The sequence below is a fragment of the Acomys russatus genome, chromosome 27 (genome assembly GCF_903995435.1).
Source record: "Acomys russatus chromosome 27, mAcoRus1.1, whole genome shotgun sequence".
Taxonomy (NCBI): Eukaryota; Metazoa; Chordata; class Mammalia; order Rodentia; family Muridae; genus Acomys; species Acomys russatus.
The window spans coordinates 56,079,002-56,098,606 of record NC_067163.1 but is presented as its reverse complement, the minus strand read 5'-3'; the positions used below and the strand labels follow the sequence as shown (position 1 = coordinate 56,098,606).

The following is a 19,605-nucleotide window of genomic DNA, read 5'->3' as shown; positions in this document are numbered from 1 at the left end:
CTTTAATCCCAGCACTCGGGAGGTAGAGACAGATGGATCTTTATAGAGTTCGAAGCCAGCCTCATCTACATAGTTCCAGAACAGCTGGGACCACACAGAGAACCCGGCTTGAAAAAGGGGGGGAGGGTGTTGCAGGGCCGCACGCTCTCTGATAGTACTTTGTAGAAGCGAGTTTGGATTTGGGTAGGCAGTGGTACAGGTTCAGGCACATGCAAAGGCTCTTAGCTTTTGAGTCGGATGCAGGTGGTACCTGAAGTAGCGGTGCCCTCAGGCCTCCCGTGGATCCTCCAAGGGGTGCGTCCCTACCCTTTGTCTACCCCACAGCTCTGGTCATCTTGACGCAGCTTGTCCTACCTGTAGACAGAAGGCTGCCCCCACTGCCCTGTGTGGGGAGCTGCCACGTGTGGGCCTGATACAGTGGTACACAAGCCTCTCCTGCCTGCCGTCTTGCTCCCTGCTTTGTCCAAATTAGTGTCCTCCGTTGGGGACAATCTAAGGAAAGAGGCGTAGGCCCCTTGGTGTAGTGGTTTAAAGCAGTGCTGTGTTGGAGCTTTTGCTGCTGAGTGGTTCTGTGGGCTAGCTGGTCCCATGTCAGCTGTTTTGGGTCTGCTGGCTCCACCAGACACATGCAATCGCTGACACTGACCAAACCTATCTCCGTCCTCTCAGACAAAGAACTTCTCCCTACACCCTGTGGCCTGGGACACTTAGACGACTCCTGGTGCCGGTCTTCTGAAGACCTGTATGGAAGCTATCAGACTACTGTGACCTAGCTCAAGGATTCAACGGTGCAAAACCCTTTGAGGTGGTTTGGTGTTGAGCAGCTGCCAACACATGCAAGGTTTTCACTTAGACCCCCGATGTCATTGACATACTGAGTGAACGGGGAAAGGTGGATCCCATCCTTCATCTCCTCCTTTGCTACCCTGTAAGGCTGAATGGACATCTCCCCTAGACTACGTTAGGGGTCTCTGGAAGGTTCCCCTCTATTCCTGACTGGAGGCCTTCCTGGAGTACTAACCGTGTTCCATGCCCCCAGATTGCAAGTCTGTGGCCTGTCAGAGCATCTGTCAGGGGAGTCTGGTGTTGCTGAACATTGCTGTCTGTGGCCACCAGGGCGTTGGCCTGCCAGCTTTGGAGAGACAACCACTGTGGCTTGATAGCAGGCTATGCCAATCTCAGAGTTTGTTTTGAGCAGACAGCCCCATCTTCTCAAGGTAGAACAGGTCCTTTAGGGCTAGCAGAGCTGCCCCTCGGTGAGTGTTGGGGGCCAGAGCAGCTCCCCCCTGCTGTCCTACTGCCTTGGAGCTAGAGAGAGGAAAGAGTGTATCTTCAAGAGACAGAAGTCAGCACAGCTTTGCTGTCTGTCTTTGGGGGGCAATCTCAACAGCCTAAGTCACCAGGACTCTGCAGCCACAGCTTTATGGGTGCATCTCCTCCACAGAATACTGATGCCTACAGGAGCGTCACGGGGGTGGGGGCAGGCCCCTTACTCTGTGTAGAAGCCCCCTGGCCTTTTCCATTCCAGCCAGCTCAGTCATAAACAAATCCAACTCTCCCACCATGGGGTGATGGGAGCACTTGTTCTGGAGCTGCACACCCCTGCCAGCAAGGCACTGTACTCCTCCTGTGCCCTTAATGGGAGCTGAGGCTGTGCCACACCCATGTGAGGGGAATAGGCTCAGGTTGGGGAATCTCTTCTGTCAGTCAGAAACAGATGCCACCTAGAAGGAAGGCAGGCCTGTTTAGGGTTCAGAATAGCAGTGCTTTCCATGGCATGGTGTTACCCGTCCATCCAGTCCCTTCTGTCTGTCTGTTCATACACATAAGCATGTATTAGGTGACAAAGGTGAAAGCAGCCTCTTGGGAAACTGAGGGGCCTCTGCAGTTCCAGGGTCCGCCTTTGGCTTATGGCCCGTGGGGTTAATGGGTGCACACTTGAGTCCATTGGACGGTGGCGAGGCAGATGTGGTGGGGTAAGGTACAGAGGTGGAAGTCAAGCTAGTTTGTATTGTACAGAGTTTGGGTGCAGAGGAGTAGGTGGGTGGGTCATGGTTTAGCCAACTAGGCCTCAATGCTGGCCCTTAAGAGGACTTGTGGTCCTGGGTGAGGTGTCTTTGAGCCAGGTTGCACTCCACACACACATAGTGTTTCAGACCTGTTGGACAGATTCTGACCTTGGGTGCTACGTTATTTGTGTGTAGTGTGGGTCTGGGCAGCTATTAGTTTGAAACCTTTTCTTTGGCAGTTTGAGGTGCATGGGAGTGCTTATGTTTAGAATTTGTAGGGCTTCTTGAGTGAGCATCCCCTTAAATAGGTATTATGGGCCTTTTTTTTTTTCCTTTAAGATTTTATTTTTAATTATTGGGGGGGTGGCTGTACACTCAGGTGCTGGGTCTGAAGATCAGAAGAAGGCATCAGATTCTCTGAAACTGGAATTAGAAACAATTGTAAGCTGCAGTGTGTTCTGGGAACTGAACTCATGTCCTTTGCCAGACCAGTTCGCCCTCTTAACCACTGAGCCATTTCTCTATCTTCTACGGCCATTGTTTCTTCATTGTTTCCATTCTGTTCTACCTGTGAACTTGTCTGCTCTCCTGTTTCTTGTTTGTCACAGCCAGAGTTTATCCCCACTGTATATTGGGTGCCAAAAAGATGTGAGTTTGAAAGGATAGGGCCTTCCCAGGGTCACGGGCAGCCCCATTTGAGAACCACTCCCCAAGGCCCACTCCTCCATGAAGGTCCTTCCTCACATCAGGCTGAGGGGACATAGGTAGGAGCTGAGCCCCTCCTGTGCAGGCACTTCTCCAGGACACTGCAGACATCCCTGGCAGGAGACAGCTTTTGGTGCTGATGACCAGGCTCACACTTTATTACTGTGTGTTCTCAACATAGGCAGGCAGGACAGCTCCACACAGCATCCAGATACATGCAGTTGTCCCAGATGGCCTGGTCGTGCGACAGCCATCTGTATGCTGCTCTCCGTGCTCTTCTTGCTTCGTTTTGTTCTCTTGCCTGTGGGTTTTATAAGTTAAAAGTCTCCCTTGGAAATAGTGCCTGTGACTGATCCACGTGTTTTTGTTCCTAAGTTAAAAGCTGTCTAGAAAAGTACAGAGAATCTTGAAGGTGCTTCTGTTAAAAACTGAGCCTTGGAAAGTTTTTCAGTGTGGAAAGGAGATGTGTGGTTTCCTGTTTGTAAGAGGTGACCACAGGTGACCGGGTGCCTAGGATATAGGCACAGTCCCTGGAGGCTGCACAGGAAGGGCCTGGGGCGAGAGGAGCCTCCATTTTCTAACAGTACCTGAACCCTTACCTCTCTTCTCAAAATGAAGGCTGTGTGTCACAAACCGGTTAGAACTGCCCGTTGCCATGGTTTTCACGTTGGAAGGCACAGTTAAGGGGTCACATGACCAGGGAGGGAAATGCCTTTGTCACATGACTTTTTGGTGGCCTGATTAGCATAGAGGAAGTTCACTCCCGGCTGGCTGCCGCTGGGATGCTGAGTGATGGCAGTGACATCACCTCCGAAATGAGTTATTGATTAGTTTGGACCCAAGATGGGGTCAGAGAGCAAAGTGGTCAGGGCTGTCTTACAAGGAAGCCTGAGACCAGGATGGTCTCTGTCCTCATCCCTCAGGGAATCTCAAGTTTTTTTCGACGCTTCACCTCAGGAAGATAGAAAAGAGATAAACCCCACAGCCGGCTGTCCTTCAGTCTGCATGCCCAGAAAGCCAGTCCTAGACTCTAATTCTGTCCTAGATGCCTCTCAGGCCTTGGTGCCAGTCCACTCGGGTACCCTCCTGGGCCAGTACCACAGCCACAGCTCTGGGCAGGGCCTCTGATGCACAGTGTGCAGTTGATGGTGTGCACAGCCAGTGGGCCTGGAATTGGAGCTGCTGGGTCACCTTGAAAGCTGATCTCTGGCAGTGTGGGGCCCACGGGACCATCATCAAGTAGAGACATGGAGTGTTTGAAGAGACTCAAAGGAGCTGCCCAGGGTCGCTTTTAATTTTTTTAATTATTTGTTTGTTTTATTTATTTATTTTTGTTTGTTTGTTTTCAAGACAGGGTTTCTCTGTGTAGCTTTGACTGTCCTGGACTCACTTTGTAGATCAGGCTGGTCTGGAACTCACATTGATCTACCTGGTTCTGCTTCCCAAGTGATAGATTCGTTTATTTTTATGTGCATTGGTGTTTTGCTTGCGTATGTGTCTGTGTAAGGATGTCTCTGATCTCCTGGAACTTGATTTATAGTTATGAGCTGCCATGTGGGTGCTAAGAGTTGACCCTGTGGCTTAACCACTGAGCCATCTCTCCAGGGTCCCTTATTTATTTATTTGTTTGTTTGTTTTTGGTTTTTCGAGACAGGGTTTCTCTGTAGCCTTGGCTGTCCTAGACTCTCTTTGTAGACCAGGTTGACCTCGAACTCACAACGATCCACCTCTGCCTCCCGAGTGCTGAGATTAAAGACACAAGCCACTACCACCTTGACTCCAGGCTCCAAGGTCCCTTCTTTTGTTTGTTTGTTTGTTTTGTTTTGTTTTTTGAGACAGGGTTTCTCTGTGTGGCCTTGGCTGTCCTAGACTCACTTTGTAGACCAGGCTGACCTCGAACTCATAGTGATCCGCCTGCCTCTGCCTCTTGAGTGCTGGGATTAAAGGCATGTGTCACCACACCCGGTCTATGGTCCCTTTTAAAGGACTGGTTTCTGGGCTGCTAAAAGTCTGACATTCAAGAACCCCCAAGCTCTCTAGACCACAACCTTGAGCCTTCAGACTTCATCCTGAGCTCTGACCTGACAGTCTGGCAGCCATTGCACTAGATGAGGCTATGACCAGTGTTTATGTATAGCTGCCATGTGTGTCTGAGTGGGAGCCAGGCAGCCAGAGACAGAAGCTCCAGAGCCAACATCTGTCCCCTGTACATACCCTTCTTGAGAATATAGCTTTCAGGAAGTGGTGGTGGGGACCCAGAGGCTCTTTACCCAGTGACTCACCTCACTCTGCTCTAGCCCAGAGCAGAGGAGCAGATCTGCACTGTGACTTCAGTTAACCTTATCCAATTTGTCTCCTGTGTCACAGTGCCACCTAGTGAACATGTCTTGAGCTGCTTTTCCAAAAATGATTGGGTCCTCAGCAGGGGACTAGAGTATACACCCAGGGCAGTCTGCAGCCTGTCCTCTGTGGGCAGCTCCTTCTCTAGGACTTGCTACCTACCCCTGTGTTGCAGCAACAGAGCACACTTGGTCCTGAGGATTTAGAAGCAACAAATGTATATGCCCTCTAACACACTTCACAAAGATGGAAGTCTAATGTTGGGGTGCTCTTTTAGCCTCTAGCCAGGGTGGACAGAGTGCTTGGTATTGTGGAAGTCTGGTAACAGTGCGCACCACTCCTGCTACAACTGAGCTTCTGGGGAGCCATGTTTGGCTACTTACGTACAGGGAGAGTGAACTTCCTACACACCACAGCATGTGTATTAGAAGGTTGGTGACAGTGGTGACTGTTGCATGGTAGTTTTCTCTGAAACTTTGAGGAGTAATCAGGGCTGGGGGCAGAAGGCAGAGTGTGACAGGTAGGGCGGGCAGTATTGGTGTCCTCAGGACAGAGCCATCATGCTCTTCAGACCTGAGCATGAAGTCAGCGAGGTGAAGGTCCAAGCCACCACAGCCACTTGCCATGTGTGTTGTGGGTAGGGTAGCCCAGCAGATGGACCCAGGTCCCCTTATGAAGTAGAGGAGAGGCTAACAGCATGCCGTTGAGGGTGGGCTTTCCACTGGTTGGGTCCCAGGGTCAGCATGTAGGAGCCCTTGGCTTTGGGAGTGCTCACATCCCTGAGTACCTGCCCAGCACTTGGGAGCTGGGCTAGCAGACCAAGGTCTGATGCTCAGTGTGTTTACCCATGACAGGGCTCCAGAGCAGAGTAGCACTTTTCAAAGTATCCATGCTACAGCTGGGGATGATGGGGCATGTGGGGAGGATTGGCCTTTCCTGGTGCTCTGCTCTGCTAACCACCTGTGGCCTTGCTCTGACAGTGACATGAAGTCCGAGAAGAGACCTCCCTCGCCTGATGTGATCGTGCTCTCCGACAGTGAGCAGCCATCAAGCCCAAGGGTGAATGGGCTGACCACAGCGGCCTTGAAAGATACCAGCACTGAGGCGCTCCTGGTGAGCCTTTGAAGGGCCCGCACCTGTACCTGGGAGCCTGCCCACCTGCCCCTTGCAGAGCCTATGCTGAGGCTTTTCCCAATTCTGTGCCCTTGCTCTCAATAGAAAAGCAGCCCAGAAGAGCGAGAGCGGATGATCAAGCAGCTGAAGGAGGAGTTGAGACTGGAGGAAGCAAAGCTGGTCCTGTTGAAAAAGTTGCGGCAGAGTCAGATACAAAAGGAAGCCACGGCACAGAAGGTACATGTGCTGCCTACCCCAAAGCCTCGTCAGAATCTGCAGATCTCAGGACTAGGGAGGCTGGCTCAGGGCAGAGGCCCAACCCACAGTGCCTGGGCTTCATGAGGCTCCAGGAAGTGATTTTAGGGTGGTGGTGGTGGTGCCAGACCATCCACACACCAGCTCCTGCTAATACATCCTGCTCTCTTGTAGCCTGCAGCTTCCTCAGGGAGCACCGTGACCACCCCTCCCCCACTCGTGCGGGGTACCCAGAACATTCCTCCTGGCAAGACATCACTTCAGGTTAGTGTATCCTTCTGCCTATTGCCCAGCACTGCTTACAGTCAGGCTCCTGAGCAGCCCTGGTCTTGAGTCCCCTAGAAGCAAAAGCTGCCCATTCCTTCCTTGTAAGCTGGCATGGGGCCTCCACAGATTAAAGAACCAAAGTGTGGAGTGTACCTCAAACTGCACAGTCACAGACTGTGTGCAGTGGTGATTAACCAGTGAGATTGAAAGTAGAATAGCTAGAATAGGACAGGTGCCCTCCAGATGGACGTCGCTCAGCTCAGGCCTTTGCCCACAGGCTCCGTCATACCCTAATAATGCCTTTCTCTGGGTTCCAATGGCTCCTTATAGCCTCGTGTGTATAACAAATTAGGTATCTTAGCTAATCTTGGGGTTTTTTAATATGTTGGTTTTAATATGTTACCTTAAAACAAAAAACCAACCTAGGGCTCTGGCTTCATTGGTGGAATGCCTGCCACGTTACAAAGCCCTGAGTGGTGGCGCACACCTTTAATCCCAACTCTTGGGCGGCAGAGGCTGATGGATCTCTGTCAGTTTGAAGCCAGCCTGGTCTACAGAGTGAGTTCCAGGACAGCTGTTACAGAGAAACCAACCCTGTCTCTGAAAACCAAGAAAACAAAACAAAACCAAAATCAAAGAAAGCCCTGAGTTCCATCCCTAGTACAACGTAGACTGCTAGGCTGTTGGCTCAAGCCTGTCATCCCAGCACTGGAATGTAAAGGCAGAGGGAATTCTAAGAGAAAAGAAGAGCACACGTGAACCCGGGCCTCTGTGTCTTTGACAGACCTCCTCCACCCGAATTCCTGGCAGCATCATCCCACCACCTCTGGTCCGAGGTGGGCAGCAGGTGTCTGCCAAGCTGGGACCACAGGCCAGCTCTCAAGTAGTCATGCCACCACTTGTCAGGGGGGCCCAGGTGAGTCAGGGATGTGTGCGGCATGTGTACTGGGGCAGAACCAGGGGTGGGGCCACCCCTCCCGTGCATTGCCAGAGGTGGTTGGTCTCAGTGGCATTCCTTGTCCCCTACCCCCCAGCAGATTCACAACATCAGACAGCATTCCTCCACGGGGCCACCTCCTCTCCTCCTGGCCCCTCGTGCCTCAGTGCCCAGCATGCAGATTCAGGGACAGAGGATCATCCAGCAGGGACTCATCCGTGTTGCCAATGTCCCCAACACCAGTCTGCTCGTCAATATCCCTCAGGTGAGGTCAGAGCCTAGGCGGGAGGTTGGGATGGGGGTCCAGGCAGGTCTCACAATGCCATTATGTCTACTGTGCTGGGCTGCTGAGACCTTGGGGCCCCTGAGGAGTGGGCTGGAATTCTAGGTGTGTGAAGATCTTACCAGCAGATTGGCCATTAGCAGTTAGAAGGTGGGGGCTGCTCAGGGATGCAGGCATGTAAGAGACAGCACACTTTGAGGACAAACTGAGGGAAAGAATGGGGAGGCCACTAGAGGGTGACCAGAGCCTTCTCAGCCACTGCTGCAGCCCCTCCCCCAGCTCCTGCTGACTTGTTCCTCAGGGCAGCCTGGGAGAACAGATTCCCCAACAGCACAGTGAGCTATTCTTAGCTATGTGTCCCTCCACCTCTGTGCAGTCTCTGGGGTGGGGAGGGTCTGTCTCCACCCCTGGGTAGCAGGATGGGAGGACAAGGGCTAGAGTTAAGAGTTTTGTCTGACAGATGAAATTACCCAGTCTGCAGTTCTTTTGCTGACGAGCTGAGTTCTTTCTTATTTGTCACGGCCCACCCTCCTCAGACAAGACAGGGCTGGACTCTGGACATCTCTGACAAAGGGTCCTTGAAGTCCCATTCCAGTGCACAGACAATGGCCATCTCTGCCGCCTCTTTGGAAGGGTGTGTCCCAGCTAAAACAAAAGACCTGGAGAGTGGGAGCAGCTCACACTAGCCCATGTTCCATCTCCACTATACCTCCAGGGAGGTCTGGGAGTGATGGAGTCAGGGCCCCAGCCAGTCACAAGCTGGAGGCCTGAGCATCCAGAGCCCCAGAGTAGTGTTTGTGGGCCTTGGGTAGCTTACCCAGGGAAATCAGCACGCACCGTCCTCTCTCCATCTTCTAGAGATCATTGACAACACCCCACAGCACCCAGGAGCCCAGGCACTGACATGGTCATTCTGTGCTTTGTGAATACAGTGATGGGCCTGGTAGAGACCACCCTAAAGGAGACGTGAAGTTGGGAGTGTCCAGGGCTGAGCGAGCAGTAACTGCATTTCCCTGTGGCTCTGTGCACACTTAGGACTAATCCAGAAACAACACTCTGGCTGTGGACTGCACTGCAGCTTGGTCTTGATAGGCACAGAACCTGAGTGGCTTCGGCTATGTCCTGGGCTTAGCTTTATTTCATTGTCCCTGCAGCTGAGGATTTTGGTGGGAGTGGGCTGCTTAGATTTACTTTCTGGTTTTTGTGTTGCTTTTGTTTTGAAGCAGGGTCTCACTGTATCGCCCATGCTTCAGGTCTGCCTCCCTTGCTTCTTAGAGCTGGGGCTGCAGGAGTGGGGCCCATACCAGCTCACATTCTACTCTTGTGAGGACTCCAGTGTGCATCTTGCGTGGAGCCTGCTTTAGTGGTGTTTGGAGCCTCACTTGGTTGTCTTCCACAGCCTGCTGCAGCCTCACTGAAGGGGACAACAGTTGCCTCTGCTCAGGCCAACTCCACCCCCAGCAGTGTGGCCTCTGTGGTTGCGTCTGCCGAGTCTCCAGCTAGTCGGCAGGCTGCTGCCAAGCTAGCCCTGCGCAAGCAGCTGGAGAAGACGCTGCTGGAGATCCCCCCACCCAAGCCCCCTGCTCCAGAGATGAACTTCCTGCCCAGTGCTGCCAACAACGAGTTCATCTACCTGGTCGGCCTAGAGGAGGTGGTGCAGAACCTGCTGGAGACGCAAGGTGAGTGTGCGGCCGCACCGCTGCAGCCGCTGAGAGACACATCCTACAGCTGCGCATCTCAGGCAGCCATGTTGCCACTAGCTCTTCTGTGAAGTCAGTCCCTGGTGTGGGGGTAGTTAGGTGTAGAGTATCTGCAGGAGGCTGACTGTTACAAGAATGTGGGTTATTTATATGAAGCAGGATTTTTCAAAGCCTCTAGTTTTCTCAGTCCCCGAGGATGGATAGGAACACCTTTACCTGGCCAGGTTTGTTTGTGGGGGGTGGGGGGTGGGAGAGTTATTGTTTGTTTATTTTTGAGACAAGGTGTCTCTGTACAGCCTTGGCTGGCCTCAAACTCACTTTGTAGACCAGGCTGGCCTCGAACTCACAGAGATTTGCCTGCCTCTGCCTCCTGAGTGCTGGAATTACAGGCATGCGCCACTGTGCCAGGCTCTAGGTTTGTTTCTTTACTGTCACTGGGGATGGTACGGATAGGACACCTGTGCATTCCCCCTGTTCCCAGCAGCACTAGACAGGAACGGGTGTGCAGATGGCCAAGGACCTATGATCCATCTTGGTGGTGAGCTGGCAGGCAGGTTAGTGGTGACCAGCCTCTCCTCCTGCCCTGACTGGCTCTGTCAGATACCAGGAGCAAAAAAAAGGAGGTAAACGTGACTTTAGTGCTCCCTCTTCTCACACAGGTGTGGGGGGCAGAGCTGTGTCCATTGCCTCCCTGGAGCTGGGAATCCCGATCCCTGCACACTTGAGTTGAGGCCACACCTAGCAGCAACCCAGAGCACTGGTGGCCCACACTACACAGTCCCTCAGTAACTTTTTTTTAAAGATTTATTTATTTATTTATTATGTATATACAATGTTTTGCCTGCATATACACCTGCATGCCAGAAGAAGGAACCAGATCTCATCATAGATGGTTGTGAGCCACCATGTGGTTGCTGGGAATTGAACTCAGGACCTCTGGAAGAGCAGGCAGTGCTCTTAACTGCTGAGCCATCTCTCCAGCCCCCCTCATTAACTTTGCTCAGCACTCTGAGCACAGACTTGCACTAAAGATAGGCACCAAGCACCGTGACTAAACAAGGCCTCTCTGTGGCCTGGGATTAGAAACCTACAGGTCTTGGGTTCCCTGAAGAGACCAGTGTGCATTGCTGGGAAGCTTGGGTGCTGGCATTCTGTACTGGGATCTCATTGTGGAGAGAGGCGCCCACTTATGCAGGGAGCTAAGTGCATACAAGTGCACTGTGGAGTACGAACAGTCAGCCCTGACCTGTCACTGCAGTCAGGCTCCCTCTGCTGTTACTGAGGTCAGGTCCATGCCCTCATGTTGATGTTGCAGAGGTAAGATGGGGTCAGGGCTGTGCACAGCTAGTGCCGCTACTGTCTCTTAGCTCTGGTGCCTCCTCGGAGTTGAGTCTGCAAAGTTCCTCAGTCTGCCCCATGCTGCTGTGGCCTGCAGTGAGACCCAGAGTGCCTGTCACTCAGTAGTGCAGCTGTTCCCGAGTGCAGCCGGGCTCCTCGTGGGGCCCAGACCTCACTCTGCTGCAGCCACACAGTGAGGAGCCTGCTTGTCTCCTGTCTCGGTGTCCTCAGGGTTTGGGTAGCAGATCCCCAAGAAGAGAATAAAGACCCATTTGCCCACAAGGCTGGCCCTTGCGGAGTAACTGACATCTTTGGCACATCTGTCGGTCAGAATGCTTGCCATGGTGAGGCCAAGCTAGGCAGTGCCAAGGGCCTTTGAAGAGTTGGTGTCAGCAGTGTGCAGCCGTAGCCTGTCTAAAGGGGTCCACTGTGGCTCCAGGGTCCTGTGGGAGGTGCCCACCAGGCCACTGCCCACAGTCATTGAGGTTACTTTGACTAAATCACCTCTCCTATTGCAGCGGGCAGGATCTCTGCCAGTGCAGCTGCTGCCGTGTTATCCCGGGAGCCCTACATGTGTGTGCAGTGCAAGACAGACTTCACATGCCGCTGGAGAGAGAAGGGTGGGGCTGTCATGTGTGAGAACTGCATGACATCCAACCAAAAGAAGGCGCTCAAGGTGGAGCACACCAGCCGCCTGAAGGCCGCCTTCGTGAAGGCGCTGCAGCAGGAGCAGGAGATGGAGCAGCGGCTGCTGCAGCAGGGCGTGGGCACTGCCAGCATCAAGGCTGAGCCTGCAGCCCCTCACCCCACGCTAAAGCAGGTGAGAGCTGATGTCCTTGCCGCTCCTAGATGGCAGGGTGTTCCAGAGGCGTCCCCTTCCACCCACCTTCCTGGTGCTTAACTGCAGGCTAAATTGCACTTAATGTTGGCATTTGGCAGAGAAAACACTAGTTTGCAGTTTCTTTAGATTTTGTAGCTCTTGCTCCCAGTGCACTGCAAGAGCTCTGTCTAAAATGACTGCCGAGAGCCCAGCTGGGCTTCAGCAGGAGCACCTAGGCTAGCTGGAGGAGAGGAGTGGGTGTGAGGCCCGCTCTCCAGAGCCTGCTTGCCCCAACACCGTGTGGACCTGAACCTGCACCCACCCGTCTTTTTTTTTTTCCCCCTCTCTCCCGTTTTCTTTTTTGAGACAGGGTCTCCCCATGTTGTCCTGGAACTCACCATGTAGACCAGGCTGGCTGCAAACTCAGAGCCCCACCTGCCTCTGCCTTCTGAGTGCTGGGATTAAGGTGTGCATCACCATGCCCCGTGTGCTGGTCCTTTTTGTGGTTTCTGTCTGCTCACACATTGTACCTCACCAAAACCATTTTTCCCCCACAATCTCCTGCAGTGTCTGGAGCCGGCGGGTGTTGGCACTGCCATCATGGCCAGGCCTGTCCAATAGGGCACCCTCAGCCAGTTTGGATTAGTGTCACGGACCTTGCTGACATACCTTTCAATCCCATTCATGTAGGTGATAAAGCCCCGACGTAAGTTGGCGTTCCGCTCAGGAGAGGCCCGTGACTGGAGTAACGGGGCCGTGCTACAGGTCAGAACCCGGCCAGGGCCTCGCCCGACCGCAGACACGACCTCAGTCACCGCTCTTGGTGTGCTCGTGCTCTACACTCTCAGAAGTGCTCTCCTCTTGCTCCTCCTCTCAAGCCTGCCTCTCCTATCTCCTCCTCTCCCTCTTTCTCCATCCCCTAGTGTAACTCACATGGCTCTTTTGACTTTGGACTCTAAGGAACCAAGTGGGTGGGAAGAGGTCAGCCAGACAAGGAGAGGCCACTCCACGTAACTGGCCACCCCTGCCCACCATAAGCCTGGTTCTCTTTTGCTTCTGTAGGCTTCCAGCCAGCTGTCCCGGGGCTCGGCCACAACGCCTCGTGGTGTTCTGCACACGTTCAGCCAGTCACCCAAACTACAGAATGCAGCCTCCGCTACGGCCCTCGTAAACAGGACTGGCAGACATTCCGAGAGAGCCGTGGGCACCAGCAAGGGCTCTACCTCCAACTGGAAAAAGACACCCCTGAGCACAGGTACGCCTCTGCCTCTATGGGGACTGGTTGCCACTGGGCTACCTCTCCTTGTTTGTGAGATGTAGTGTGGCAAGGGCTGCTCTAGGGCACAGAAACTCGAATCATTCCCCAACACACTCCTCCTTACTCTTAACAAGGACATTATCAAAAGTAGCACAGAGGCCTATACTCCAAAGCTTCCTGTGAGCACAGCCTCTTTCTCCCATCCCTCCTGGGGCAAGTGGCACCTTGCCTCTAGAGAAGGGCTTGGCTTCTGGCTCCTGTTGGCCTGTTTCACCTTCTCGTAGTCCCACCCACCTCAGCCCTTGCCTGCAGTTGATGACGCCAGCCTCTGTCTCGTCTCTCTACCTGGAGCAGAGCAGGACCATGAAGCCAGAGGGGGGTGAGCCGTGCTGATGTTAACAGGGCATCACTAGGTAGATCTCTTCATGGCCTCTCAGCCCAGCCCTAGTGCTTCCTGGCACACTCTGCTGATCTCAGCATTCCTTGCATCCTGTAGGAAAAACAGCTGGAGAAATGGGTGTGTGCCAAGGAAGCCTTGGCAGGCAGTGGAGCAGGGGTGGTGCACAGGGGTCTGGGCACACCTGGGGTATTCAAGGCACAGAGCCAGGAACTTGTGGGCTTGCGTGAAATTACCTCATGTAGGTGGTGCATGCCTTTAATCTCAGCACTAAGGAGGCAGAGACAGGTCTACAGAGTGAGTTCCAGAGAAACCCTGTCTTGAAACCCACCACCACCACCACCACCACCCTCCCCCCCCCCCCCCCCACACACACACACACAGACACAAAAAAAACAAAAATTATGCCTGGTGAGCTAGCTCTCTGATGGCACACACCTTAGTCCATAAGTAGAGCAGACACAGTGACACTGATCACCTGTTGTCCTTACTACCTGGGAAGCTGGGGCACAAGGACCTTTTTAGCCCAAGAAACAAGCCTGGGAAATGTAGGGATTGCTGTGTGACTAGAGAGAGGAGGTGACAGTGATTGAGCATTGCTTGTGGGTGTGAGGTCCTGGGCTCCATCGCTGGGGGCACATGCCTGTAATCCTAGAACTTTGGAGGCAGAGGCAGGTGGGTCTAATAGGAGGCCAGCCTGGCCAACACATATGTATTTGCCTTCACCTCTTATTTGTGTGCTGTCACACGTATGTAGGCTCAATTTTCTTAACAATTATACTTTATTATGAACTTACTAACAGAGCGTACCTCGCTTACAACCCGACTAACCCAAACAATAGGAAAAGGAGATTAAAGAATACAGTAATGAAACCTTAAGGATATCACTTCTGAGGAAAATCCTGGTGTAGTCAGCAGGACCTCAGCAAACCCGCAATTCAACCAAGGTTGCTGCTGGAACCTGGAACAGCAGCTGAGACCCAGAGCCTCAGCTGGAGCCCAACGCCATGAAGCTTCCCTGGAGCAGTTCTCTCTAGGAGGGTCTCTTGAAGTGTTGATGAGCAGCTCAAACAATCCCAAGTTATCTCTAAAGCCTCCTGTTTTGGGCTTACGTGGGTGCGTGCCTGCATCTCCTCTCAGAGTCTTTCAACTGGCAACATCCAAGCTCCCCCACGAAGTGGTTCAACTTCTAAGTGGAAAAATATCCCACTTTCTCACAAGTCTGTTCCCCATCCCACACTTGGGATCAACACAAAAACATGTTTCTCTGTCCTACATATATAGGGGAGAGTTTCCACAGTCACACTATTCCATGAGGCTCCATTGTATGAGGCAGAAGCCCTTGTTTGACTTCACTTATCTCTTAGCCCTTGAGGTTTATCACCTCAGCATCGTGGAGGTTCTGTGGTCACGGCCCTCCTCATGGGTCTGTTGGGTATGTGCTGAGGTATCCCTGGCTTGGTCACCCTTGCCTGACTGGCTCATTACTGCCCATCACTGTCCTCGCTTACAGGTGGGACCCTTGCCTTCGTCAGCCCAAGCTTGGCAGTGCACAAGACCTCCTCGGCTGTGGACCGTCAGCGAGAATACCTCCTGGACATGATCCCTCCGCGCTCCATCCCCCAGTCAGCCACATGGAAATAGTGGGAGCCCGGCCCAGCCGAGGACAGGCCTGCTGCTCTCCCACGGCCTCTGGTCTAGGACACAGACTGCCCTCCTAGCAAGTTGCTGAGACAGCTCAGGCCTTGGCTGATGCCTTGCTGTGGCCAGGAGACTTCTCCACCATTGTGCCCAGGATCAGAACCAGGGACCTTCCCCGTGGGCCTTCTCCTTCCTTTTTGCCTTTAGTTTGCCCGACACCAGCAGAAACTTGGACCTTGGGGCCAGCTCTGCCTGGCCTGCATGGGTGGGAGCTCACCCTGGACACTGTGACATGCCCGGCCATGCTGGCACGGGGAGGCTCCCGAAGCTGAGCCGGGGTTTTGTTTTCTTTTGGCTTTTCCCATCTTAGCTCCCCAGTCTGCCTCTTCATGGCCATCTATAGGTTGAAGTTTGGGTTTGTTTTTGTTTTTGTTTTTAATCACCTCACGATGATGATGGAATTAAAAGTGAACTGTGTAGACCCAGGGTTCCTGTTGTGCACAGTGCAGTCTGGCAGGCCCACATAGCCCCAGAGGGTGCTCTGAGTGTTAGCACCCAGGGATGGCAGGTGCCACCCTGTCTGTAGTTGTGTTTGTTGCTGCTTGCTGCAGCCCCTGGCTTCCACACTTGGCAGAATGAATCGCAGCTCAGACTCCGCCAGCCCTCTAGAGGCTCCAGAGAGGTGCTGGGCCCGCCATGCTGGATGGCCCAGATGGCTGCTGGCAGGGAGGCTGCTGGGTTATTTTGGTAGGTTATTTTATTAAAAATTTATTTCCTTTTTCTCTTCATTTTGATGGACACCATCTTAAGATGCCCATGCCTGCCAAGAGGCACTAGTTGGGGCCCCGCCAGAACTCTTTGGTTGGGGGTCAACAGGGTTTACTTCCCACTCAATCCACAGGGATGCCGTGATGCCGTAAGGCCGGGTCTACTTTAGCTTCGTTTTGTTTCCTCCTCCCCCACTCTTTAACAATTGGTTCCGTGGTAAAAGGCAGAAGCAGCTGTGTGCGTGTCCTGCACGGTGGCATGCACGGGCGGGCGGCCTGCTGCATGTCTGCAACGATTGGTCGCTGTTGCTTCCGGATCCACCCCTGGCTTCCCGTGACACAACACAGTTAGGGACTTTAATTTAAACCTTTGTTCTGCAGGCACTGCCCTCTGCAGAAACGCCCCCGCCTCCTTCTAATAAAGGCTCATTTAACCCCGTGCTCACGAGTGTGGAAGTCCTCCATCTTTAGGAATCGTTTGTACATGTGGGAGTCCCAAGTTTTGGAAAAAATCTTTTGTGTAAGACCCAGTTGCTCGATGCTTTTGAGTGTGTTACTTCCAGGGATGGATTTGGGGGAGTTAACAGAAATTGACTTTTTGTTTTTATTTTTTAGGGGGGGGCGTGTTTTTACACCAAAAAAATATATGTATGTATAAATATATGCAAGCATTTCTTACTCTTCGAGTATTTTTGTGCCTGGCAGGTCAGTTCCTTTTACCCACCCATCTGAGCAGCTGGGCCTCTCTTCAGTGACATGGGCCCAAGTCTTTTGGCTCTTTGAGGCAGCATCACTGGGTGGCCTCTTGGCCAGAAGTCCTCAGTCCTATGCAGTCACTAATCAGACCATGTCACCTGGATCTGGAAGACCACCCAGTTGACAGGGTCTGACCAGAGAGTTCTATTGCCCTGGTGCATTTCTGACCTCCCTACCCCTCCAGACTTGTAAGTCTGATGACTCCTCTCCATCGTGACAGCTAGGCCTTGTGGACCCCATAAATGTGCACATCATAAGGGGTAGGGTCCTGAGGATGCGCTGTGATGAAGCTTCATAAGGAGGGCCAGAGTGTGAGGTGCCTTAGTTTACTTGAAAGCACTGCCTGTTCCTTTGCATTGCACTGGCCTGAGCAGCAGGTCCTCATACTGAGTACAACTCCTGGGCCAGGAGGATCAAGTGTTAGGGTACGGTGTCAACCACAAAGCCCAGAGCCGCCACCCCTGCCAACGCTGGCTTCCTCTGTATCCCGATGAGCTGGGTCTTGGGCTCCTTGGGACTCTTAGAGATCCACCAGCCCTGTCTCCTGAGTGCTGGGATTAATGGCTTGCACCTCTACAGCTGGCTTAGAACTCTTAAAGAATGTTAAATGTGGTTGGCATGGAGCCTCGGGAGGTGAAGATGGAGGTGATGGTCCCTACTTACTCCATTGACTTCCCAAAGGCAATCAAACTTATCAACGGCTGTAGTCAGCGAAGGCCACATACAACTCCATTTCCTCCCCTCACTGCTGGGGACAGGTTTGAAGGGGCTGAGCACAAGACAGATCTCTGCCAAACTTCTGTTGTCACCCGGGGTGGGGGTGGGACAGTGGCCCCAGGAGCAGCCTCAGGACCCGACCTTCCCCCATGCCCCCCCACCTCAGGGAAGCCAAAGCTTGCCCCAAGCAGAAGGGAGTAAGGGACGGAGTGCTGCTGGCTGTAACACACACCCGTGCCACATTGAGTCTCAGTCCAAATGGTGTTTAGGGGGAGGGTGGCCCTCCCCGTGCTGAGTCACGGCAGCCTGAAGACCTTAAAACTTTGCAAAAAGTGGTCAGTTTTATAATCCTCAATGTGTATAACAGACAGTTACAGTAGTCAGGGTATGGGGCTGGGGCAGCTGCCACTTGTATTTACTGTGACTAAGTCTTTGATAATGTTTTGGTTTTTTTTTTTAAGAGTTTGCCACCAAACCAGAATAGATGTTCCAATAAATGAGCTGAAATTGGTAGCAGTGTTGTATCATTGGGAATTCTGAGACCCTGAAGGACAATAAAGAAGTAGACCAAATGTCAACTGTATTGTTCTTTAATTTCCTGGGCCCAGCATTTTGTCTCAGCTTCCGGTGGCCTTTCTTAAGGAGAGGAGTGAAAGGTAGGGGTGCACATGCCTTTTGAATATGGCAACCCACCACCCCGCTGTGAGTTTTGGGGGTTTTGTTTTGTTTTTAGTTCAAGACCGTTTCTCTGTTATCTTGGTTGTAGACCAGGCTGGCCTCAAACGCCTGCCTCTGCCTCCCAAGTGCTGGGATTAAAGGCGTGCGCCCTCATGCCTGGCTCACCACCGTGAGTTCTATCAATAACATCCTATTTGACCTAAACAGTCAGGGGTTTCAGGTGAGAATCCCAATTGGCCTCCCTGCTGGGGGTGTTCTTTCCCATCAGACAGAACTGTGGGTTCATTCAGGTCCGCTTTTGAAGCAGAGAAACAGCAACCTTTAGTTCTGTTCCCTAAGACCTGCACCGAGGAGCTGCTGTAAAAGCTGTCAGCTGACACCAAGACCAGTCAAGAAAACAAGCCAGGTGCAGTGCTCATCTTTAATCGAGCCCAGCACCCAAGAGGCAGAGCAGACAGATCTCTGAGTGTGAAGCCAGCCTGGTCTACTGAGTGAGTCCCAAGACATAGTGAGTAGCCCAGGCTGGCCATAGCTATGTAGCAAAATCCTGTCTCAAACAAACCTGGAGGTGTGGCTCAGCGGTATGACCCACGCCTGTAATCCACCCCCCACCCCCACCCCAAGGGCTGGGGCTTGCCAGGAGGGAGACCACCTGCTTAGTAACAATGACGTTTTGGGTTCCATCCCCAACACTAGGAGGAGGGCAACGGGAAGTGGGTGGTATAGTTCAACTTGTGTGAAGGACTCACTGAGTGTGCTGGGCCACACCCTTCCCCAAGCCCCAAGGATGGTGTCCTGCCCCCATTTTTCAGTACAGAGCACAGCTCATGTCCACAGGCCCCTCAGTCCACCATCCTCGCTGGTTGTTTCTCCCTGGGCTCTGGCGTATTCCAGCCAGCAGTGGAGTTTAGGCCCCTCCCTCTTGTAGCCTCAGTTTCCCCATCTGCCGATGAGGCAGTCAGGGCCCAGCATGAGTAAAGGGCTCACACTCGACCTCCAGGGCACCAGAAACCTGTGGAGAAGGGGAGCAGGGGCTGAGCACTGCAAGACCCACAAGCAGGCAGCCCCTCAGACCACGTGTCCCTCCCAGTGACTGTCACCAAACGCCTGTAATATCACAGGCAAGACTCCCAGCTGCCTCCTCGCTCTTCAGGGTCCCCTCCGTTTTCTCCTTCCTTTCGTATTCCAGCCCCAGGAACGTCCCCAGCATCATGCTGTTGTGTGCCATTTTTAGTGGTTTGGGCAGGGCCCCCAAAGCGGCTCCAGGTTCTCCCCGGAAGCCACTGCCCCCTGGCGTTCCTCACAACTACCTCCACATCTTGTCTTCCGGTCTGCTTGGCCTTGCACGGCATCCTTGTTGAAGGCAAGGATGGCTGACGCCTCTTCTGAAAGTCGCAGGGCCTAGTCCAAGACATGCAGAATGGGGCTGCACACCTGTACCCGCCGCACTTGGGAAGCGGAGGCTGGAGATTCCAAGTCCCAAGCCAGCCCAGGCCGCATAGTGAGATGTCTGGGGTAACCACGCCTTGCTCTAGCATGACACACACACACACACAAAGCCACCATCATCACTACCAGCAACAGTAGCAACCGGCCTAAATTCTTGCCACAGGGAAAGTACCGT

The 19,605-nt window shown here is 53.1% G+C and overlaps 1 protein-coding gene across 6 annotated transcripts in view; it reads left to right on the top strand.

Moving 5' to 3' along the window:
* Gatad2a (GATA zinc finger domain containing 2A) overlaps positions 1-16,089 on the top strand; it is a 91,083-nt gene extending 74,994 nt beyond the window's left edge. For 5 of the 6 annotated variants that reach the window (XM_051170002.1, XM_051169998.1, XM_051169999.1 and 2 more), the window contains 10 exons: positions 6,035-6,167; positions 6,273-6,404; positions 6,597-6,686; positions 7,474-7,605; positions 7,724-7,891; positions 9,309-9,588; positions 11,466-11,767; positions 12,458-12,532; positions 12,830-13,022; positions 14,936-16,089. In XM_051170002.1, the coding sequence (XP_051025959.1) occupies positions 6,035-6,167; positions 6,273-6,404; positions 6,597-6,686; positions 7,474-7,605; positions 7,724-7,891; positions 9,309-9,588; positions 11,466-11,767; positions 12,458-12,532; positions 12,830-13,022; positions 14,936-15,066 (1,636 nt within the window). In that variant the 3' untranslated portion in view covers positions 15,067-16,089. The remainder of the gene's footprint in view (positions 1-6,034; positions 6,168-6,272; positions 6,405-6,596; positions 6,687-7,473; positions 7,606-7,723; positions 7,892-9,308; positions 9,589-11,465; positions 11,768-12,457; positions 12,533-12,829; positions 13,023-14,935) is intronic. The other variant, XM_051170001.1, reaches the window with a different exon arrangement.
* Positions 16,090-19,605: the final 3,516 nt, after the last annotated feature.